The sequence below is a fragment of the Nicotiana sylvestris genome, chromosome 12 (genome assembly GCF_000393655.2).
Source record: "Nicotiana sylvestris chromosome 12, ASM39365v2, whole genome shotgun sequence".
NCBI classification, from domain to species: domain Eukaryota; kingdom Viridiplantae; phylum Streptophyta; class Magnoliopsida; order Solanales; family Solanaceae; genus Nicotiana; species Nicotiana sylvestris.
Window position 1 is genome coordinate 113,071,566 of NC_091068.1, and position 8,638 is coordinate 113,080,203.

The following is an 8,638-nucleotide window of genomic DNA, read 5'->3' on the forward strand; positions in this document are numbered from 1 at the left end:
ACCATAATGTAACAAGGGCACAAAGTGCTCCAAATTTGCACAAATATTCCACATATTTACGGCCATAAAGGCACCTCCACCCAACTTCACCATCAAACTATTCTATAAGCACCAAGACATATAAAAACTCTTCCACAATTAGAAGCACAATGGAAACCCCACAAGTTAAGCACCAAGCATGACCAAAATAAGCAAAGAAATTAACAAAAGAATTTTTTTTAGCACAACTACACTACCTATAGTTTAGTTCAACATAAACGAATACTACTCAACTACACTAAATTACTCAAAGAAAAGAGATGAGAGTACAGGAACTTACCTTGAGGATGAATGGAAGGGATGAGAGGTGTGCGCGGGAAAGGAATTGAAGAAGAAAAAAGATTGGGGGAAGGTCTGTAGCGTTTGGTTTGGGTAAAGAAAGAGAAAAGATAAAAAGGGGTTGGGGTGGGGTTTATCAGAACGGGTTAGTAGTGAAAACTAATTTTTTTTTAAAATTATGTACTGCCGCGTCGCAGGGTACGACGCCCCATACAGTGCGGTAGTGTAAATTATTAGAGTCCATGCATTTTTGTTTCTCAGACCCGTTTGGCCTGGCGCGGCGCATGGCACAGTGCACCATGCGACGCGTTAGGCCATTTTTTACAGAGTTCGCTTTATTTTCGACATTTAGCTTACGGGTTGCACCCCGACTCTATTATGTACTTATTTTATGTCCAATTTATGCTTGTACCTGCCCAATCAAGTCTCACAACTCTTAAATTCTCATAATCCTAAACTACAATTATGGGTTAGTGAGGTTAAAAATTGGGTTGCCTCCCAACAAGCGCCTGATTTAATGTCGCGGCACGATGCAGGTAAGCGCATTTAAGGTGCGCTCAACATCGGAGGCTCGATCAAATGGGTCTCTGACACTCCTTTTGCCTCATCCATGCCCACATAATGTTTCAACTTGTTTCCATTCACTCTGAATGTGCGAGAGTCATTTTCTACAGCAATCTCTACGGCACCCGTGGGGTGAATTTCAACCATACGAAAAGGCCCTGACCATCGTGATTTCAATTTACCTAGAAACAACCTCAGACGTGAGTTGTATAGCAATATCGTATCTCTAGGTTTAAAATTCCGCTCAATAATATTCCTATCATGTATCATCTTCATTCTCTCCTTATATAATCTTGTGCTCTCAAAAGCGTGATATCTGGACTCGTCTAGCTCGTGTAACTTCGTTACTCTACTTGTTCCTGCAGCTTCACTATCAAGATTCAACCATCTAAACGCCTACCAAGCTTTATGCTCCAACTCTACTGGTAAATGACATGCCTTCCCAAACACCAACTTGTATGGCGACATGCCAATTGGAGTTTTGAAAGCGGTTCGATACGCCCAAAGTGCATCATCTAACTTCCTCGCCCAATCTATTCTCGTAGCATTCACAGTCTTAGTTAGCACACTCTTTATTTCTCTATTCGAGACTTCACTTGCCCTGTTTGTGGATGATATGGGGTGGCCACCTTGTGGCGTACATCATACTTCTCCAACAACTTTGCAAAGGCTCGATTACAAAAGTGAGTACCTCCGTCACTGATTATTGCCCTTGGGGTGCCTAATCGGGTGAATATGTTCTTTCTCAAAAACCCAGTTACCCCCTTTGCATCATTTGTAGGGAGTGCTGCAGCTTCCACCCATTGGACACATAGTCTACAACGACGAGTATGTACTTGTTGCCATATGAGCTGACGAACGGCCCCATGAAGTCGATCCCTCATACATCACACACTTCTACCTCCTGAATTGGGTTCATGAGCATCTCATGTCTACGGGAAATGTTCCCAGTTCATTGGCATTCATCACAAACCCTTTATCCACAGATGTGCATCTTTGAACAGTGTTGGTTAGTAGAACGCCGACTCCAAGACTTTCGCAGCTGTCCTCACTCCCCCGAAGTGACCACCATATGGTGAAGCATGACATGCTTGCAAAATAGAAGATTGGTCTATCTTGGGGATACATCTTCGGATCATGTTATCAATACAAATCCTGAATAGATAAGGCTCACCCCAATAGTACATGCGACAATCACGAAAGAACTTTTTCTTTTGAACAGAGGAAAGGTCATAAGGAACAATAATGCTCGCCAGGTGTTATATCCCATTTTAACACGAGTCAAACTAGAGTATAACATATTGGTAAATCTTGAGGTTTAATTAATTAAAAAGAGTCGCCACCTAATTATTTTAAAGGTGAATTAGAACACCTATTTACTAAATAATGGTTAAAGTTAACTCTGTTTTTAAGGTCCGCTTAACCTTATGATTATGGGTAAGGATTCTAGTTATCTCAAAAGGAAGGGGTAAGACACCTTTTAAGATCCATTAAAATGATTAACCGGCCAAACTTAGGTTAATTAAATTAGAAATAAGTATAAAAATATGAGTAGCGTTTTCAACATACAAGTACATGAGAAGCTAGATCATGACTAAGTAATTAGATGAGTAGGAAAACATTTACGAAAATTGTGTTAAGACTTGATTTATATTCAAATCTTTACCTGGAAAGCTTGACAGAAACTACCAAACTTTGGTTCGCTCTTAAGAAAAAATGAGTTTTCAAAACTGAACTTGGTTGGTTTTAAAAGCACTAGATGAGTTAAAAGAGAGATTGAAATATATTCCAAAGGAACGTTCAAGCATTCTCTTTAAAATCTTACACATTGTAAAAATAGAAACAAATCTTATATTAAGACGACCAAATGATGTGTGCTGGACGTTTTTATTGAGCTTATAAGATCGGTGGTTATACTAAATGGATAAAAAAGTTACTGAATATTACTAATTTTAAAGACTTTTAAAGATGCCACATTATATGTGATAAAATAAACTAGAGTAGAAAATTCTAAATGGTTAGGTGAAAAGACTTAATTAAAATCTACGTCAAAGATGGGTCCAAACAGGGATAAAATGCAAATTAATAGATCCGAGAGAGAATCAAATAGACAAATGCTAAAAGGAAAGTCGCGACCCCAAGCGAATTCCGCTTGTTTTTCTGCTATCCAATGCACTCTAAGGACGTGGAAACTCCATGCTCGGGTATGGGCGAGTCTTGCATTAAGACTCCAAATTTGCTCCAAGTGCATATGCAAAGAGAAAGAGAAATAAAGAATTAGATGTGAAGATTTAACTCTGAACCATATAAATAAAACACATAAGATAAGATTGGCTTCTCAGTTCTGCAACTTCTACCAGTAGTTTGCTACATACAACAACTTTAATATAAAGCAATATTTAACCATATAAACCAGTCAAGCAAACCAGACAAGTTTTCTAATTTTTTAAGGTTATCTCAGATTAGTAAATGTAAAATACTTTTACCTACTAGCAACGCCACTTAAACAGAATATGTGACACCTACTAGAATTTCATATAAGAGCTCGTGTTGGCTTCACTAAAGTATTTTAAGTCTGACAAGCATGATGGGGGCAAGAAACTTAACAGTATCTGGCTTCAAATGAGTTCTACAGTCACGATTTATAGATCTAAAACTTATATTTTCTACTACCCCGGATCGCAACCAAATTTCAGTAAAGTAATTCCTTTATACAGCACAAAGTAAGTAAGAACATTAGCTAATTTAAGTGTCGTAAAGTCCTATTATTATCTGAACACATGGTTCATGGAATAGAGAGTTCTTAACATAGTGCTAAAGTAAATTCTTAGTGCTAAATAGTATACTTCAATGTAAAAGAGTCAGACTCCTTATAAGCACGTTCTTGAAAGGAACTTAAAAGCCATATACCAAACATACACTTTGCAACAAAATGAAACTAAGCTTAACATGAAGCTACATAAGTTCCATCAATACATAGCTACGACACATTTATATTCTTTTACTCTTACAGACACACATTTATATTCTTTTAATTAGGATTCTATAGGCATGGTTTCTAAATGACAAAATTACATAAAGAATGTTTCAATCTTATAGACACGATTTCAATGATTTTTAAAAGAAAACTCAAAGGTTACAGCCCTTAAAACTGAAGAATTCTTCCATTTTCACTTACATGGGTTAATGACACACTAAATCTATAATCATATACTTTGAACCGATTTTAATTTCAACGAAATGTCTATTTTGGATATTTCAGGCAGATATTGAATATGACATAGAATTCATTCCTTTAAATATCTATTTAAAGACAGTTGATTCATATAGGCATGCTAGCTAATAAGAACCCTCAGGTCATGATTTTGTCAGGAGAACAATTCCATTTGTTTTAAAATCTAGGCCAAGTAACAGAATCTTTCAAGCAAAATATGTAGATAATTAACCTCAAATTTATTCATGTGAATACTTAACAACCTATGTGCTATTTTGTTTTAAAGTCTATTCCATTTAGCCAAAATACACAACTTCCACAAACAAAGGAGCTATAACTCATAATTCCATATAACATAAGCTCATAACGGGTTGTTTATACTTGAGCCATAATCAACAAGCCAATTGTGGCACATATTTCAAATAGAAACAAAATATACTTCTAATCAGAAAATAGACATAAAGGAAGAGTTTAACAGTTACTGACCTTTTTGCGGGCAGTGAACTAGGGTGCGCCGTTATCGGATTCTAACCTCGAACTTGCTGTACTCAGGTAGTTGTCATATACCGGAACGAACAGAAAACAAAAGCCTCTGTTATGGCTAAATGCCGACAGAATTAAAGAGATTAAAAGAAAGAGAGCTTGAGCTTTTTAAGAGTATTTCTTTTAGGGATAAAATCGAGTAACAACAGCCGGCTTTAAGGAGTTATCTACGGCGGCTAAAAATCTGAGCTTGAGGGTAAAGGGGGCGGCTCAACCTTCTTAAATGACCTGCAGATGCCACAATTTATAGGAGAAGATTCGGTTTCTTAGGGCTAAAGGGGTGGCTAACCACCATTTTTTTGTGAAAGTGGGCGGCTGAACCCCTCAAATTTTGGGGTGAAAGGGGGCGGCTCCGAGCTTTCAACTTTGGGGTGAAAGTGGGCGGCCAAGAGCTTCTTCGAAAATCTCTTCAAAGTTCAGTATTTATAGGCTGATTTATAGGGTTCTTGGTTTGGGCGGGATTTCGAAATTGAATGAAGGCTTTTGAACGTTTGAAATTTGAACGTTGATGTTGTAGAAAATTAATTAAGGTACAGAGCTTCTTGTTAAAAATGGCAATGGCATGTTCTGCCATGGCTGAGCAAGGATGGAATTTTGTGAAGAAGAGAAAATAGAGGAGAAGAAACCTCTCTTTCGGATGTTTAGGAGAGAGAATGGCAACAAAATTAAAACCCTAATTGTTTTAGGTGAAGTCATGAGTTTCAACCGTTAGATTAAGAGTTTAAACGGCTGGGGTTATGTTTGGCTTATTTATCAAAACGCATAGTTTTGATGGGATTCTAGAGTGTTCTACAGTTGGGCTAAAGTTAGAGGGGCTGAGTTTGGAGATGGTTTTCGGCCGAATTGGGCCTTCATTTTGGGGCTCGGTTCAGATGGGGTTGATTAGGCAAATCTTTGGGTTGCTGACTTGAATACTTGGGCTTATGAGTAGGCCAAAACAAAATGACGTTTTCCCATCTTCAAATTTAATTCTTTGAGCTTCTAATTTATTCCAAAATATCCTATTACTTACATTATATAATAAGATGTAAATATGCCTTAATAAAATTATTAGCATTTGTAGAAAAAATAGTAGATTAATTGTTAAGTAAACTTTATAATGTCATTAGAGCAAATATATATAAACGGTAGGACTACGAAAATATTACTATTTGGTTGAATAAAAGAAATGATATGCTTTTCGCAAAAGACAATAAAAGTTATAATTAGAATGTCAAATATAATAATAATAATAATAGTAATAATAATAAGGTCTATTTTGGGATAACAACGCTAAAATAATTATTCTTATATTGTTAGTAATATTAGAAGCTCAAAGAAATAGTTTGAAAGAAAAGAGAGACAAAATTGGATGTCAATACCAGGTAGTTTGCAATGTCTGCATACCATGACACTTCCTTGAGACTCGTGGCTAGTAGTTGTTCATTTGGAAAGGTTTCTAGAATCTCTTCTACCTCAACCTTCTTTTAGCTCCTTCTAGCCTGGATAAATGGTTAGCTACTTGGTTCTCCGTTCCCTTTCGGTCACGGATCTCCAAATCAAATTCTTGCAGTAGTAGCACCCATCGAATCAGGCGTGATTTTGACTCCTTCTTTTCATTGAGTACCTAAGAGCAGCATGGTCAGTATAAACAATTACCTTTGAGCCTATCAGGTAAGACCTGAACTTGTCAAATGCGAACACCACTGCCAACATCTCCTTCTCGGTCACAATGTAATTTAGCTGGGCTCCACTCAACGTTCTACTTGCGTAGTATATCGGGTGCATGATTTTATCTTTTCGCTGCCCAAGAACTGCTCCCACAGCATAGTCACTCGCATCACACATCAGTTCAAATGGTTACTCCCAATCGGGCGCAACAATGATAGGTGCTGTGACCAATCTCTTCTTTAATTCCTCAAACGCTACCCTGCAGTCATCAGAAAACACAAAAGGGTGATCTTTTTCAAGCAATTTACACAAGGGGTTAGCAATTTTGGAAAAATCTTTTATAAATCTCCTATGGAAACCGGCATGCTCAAGAAAACTTCTGATTGCATTGACGGAGGTGGGTGGTGGAAGCTTTTCTATCACATCAACCTGTGCACGATCCACCTCAATACCTTTACTTGACACTAGGTGCCCCAAGACTATACCTTCCTGTACCATGAAATGACACTTTTCCCAGTTGAGTACCATATTAATCTCGATACACCTTTTCAATACTCGCCTCATGTTCACAAGGCAATCATCGAATGAATTCCCCATCACTGAGAAGTCATCCATGAAAACCTTCATTATCTCCTCTACCATATTTGTGAAGATGACCATCATGCACCTTTGGAATGTGGCGGGTGCATTGCATAGGCCAAACGACATTCGCCAAAAAGCATAGATTCCATAAGGTCAGGTGAACGACGTTTTCTCTCTATCCTTTAGGGCAATGGAAATCTGATTATACCCCGAGTACCCATCCAGGAAGCAAAAGTGAGACCTCCTTGCCAATCTATCTAGCATCTGATCGATGAATGGCAGTGGGAAATTGTCCTCCCTGGTAGCCAAGTTCAACTTCCTATAATCCATACATATTCACCAACCTGTGACTGTTCGTGTAGAGATCAACTCATTCTTCTCATTTTTCACTACCGTCATACCTCCCTTTTTGGGTACACACTACACTGGGCTAACCCAGTTGCTGTCAGAGATGGAGAATATGATCCCAGCATCTAACCATTTAATCACTTCCTTTTTCACCACTTCTTTCATGTTGGGGTTCAGTCTTCTTTGATGTTCTTTAAGAGGTTTGTGCCCATCTTTCAGTAAAATCTTATGCATACAAAAGGCTGGGCTGATCCCCTTAATGTCTACAATAGTCCACCCAATTGCAGTCTTGCACTCAGTTAGTACCTGCAAAAGATGTTCTGCCTGCACATCTAACAAACTGGATGAGATAATAACAGGTAGAGTTGAGTTAGGTCCTAAGAATGCATACTTGAGATGAGAGGGCAGTAACTTCAGTTCCAACTTTGGTGGCTCTTCTATTGACGGCTTAGTTGGAGGAGTTTTTCTTTCCTCCAAGTGCAAAGGCTCAAATTCAAGCTCCCTTTTCCAAAAACCTTGGCCTTCAAGAGCCAGTATCCACTCTGCCAAGTCTTCACCATTAGCTTCGTCTAAGTTCATGAGACAAGCTGCTAAGGGGTCTTTAACGTTCAATGCTTCATCGTCCTCCTCCAACACTACATCTACCTCATCTATTAGAGAGCAATTGGAAAATTCACTGGGTCTGCGCATAGATTTCTGCACGTTGAATGTTATCTCTTCATCGTTTAATCTCATCTTGAGCTCTCAAGTTTCACAATCAATTAAAGCTCTCCAAATGTCCAAGAATGGTCTTCCCAAAATTATGGGAATTTTCTCGTCAACCCAACAGTCAAGGATGACAAAATCTGCTGGGAACACAAACTTCCCAACCTGCACCAATACATCATCTAGAATACCAGAGGGCCTTTTTACTGTTCGGTCAGCCAACTGTAATAGCATAGACGTGGGTCTAGCTCTTCCAATGCCTAGCCTTTTGTAGATAGCTAGGGGCATAAGGTTTATGCTTGCTCCCAGATCACACAGTGCCTTAGCAAAACCAAAGTTGCCTATCGTGCAAGGGATTGTGAAACTCCCTGGATCAAACAGCTTCTCGGCTATGGGTCTCGTCATAACAACACTGCAGGTTTGAGTCAGTGTAACCGTGGCCAAGTCTTAAAAGCCAAAATTTCGGGACATCAAGTCCTTCATCATCTTTGCATACCCAGGAATTTCCTTTAAAACATCAATCAATGGAATGTTTACCTGAATTTGCTTCAACATCTCCAAAAATTTCTTGTACTACTCATTGTTGATACCCAATTTTTTCCTAAGTATTTTTTACACTCAAAATACTTTCAAAATAACATATATGTGCATACATAAGCATGCCCAAGTATTTTGGTATTTTTCCCAAATTTTTTAAGGATTTTTCAAAACCAA

The 8,638-nt window shown here is 38.2% G+C and overlaps 1 protein-coding gene across 1 annotated transcript; it reads right to left on the reverse strand.

Moving 5' to 3' along the window:
• Positions 1–7,963: 7,963 nt before the first annotated feature.
• LOC138883558 (uncharacterized) lies at positions 7,964–8,329 on the reverse strand. Its single transcript, XM_070164252.1, has one exon. It carries the CDS (start codon positions 8,327–8,329, stop codon positions 7,964–7,966), a length of 366 nt encoding a protein of 121 aa, XP_070020353.1.
• Between the last annotated feature and the right edge of the window lie 309 nt (positions 8,330–8,638).

Bases quoted from the DNA above. Each gene is read 5' to 3' on its own strand.
- LOC138883558 (XM_070164252.1), bottom strand. From the start codon at position 8,329: ATGACGAGACCCATAGCCGAGAAGCTGTTTGATCCAGGGAGTTTCACA.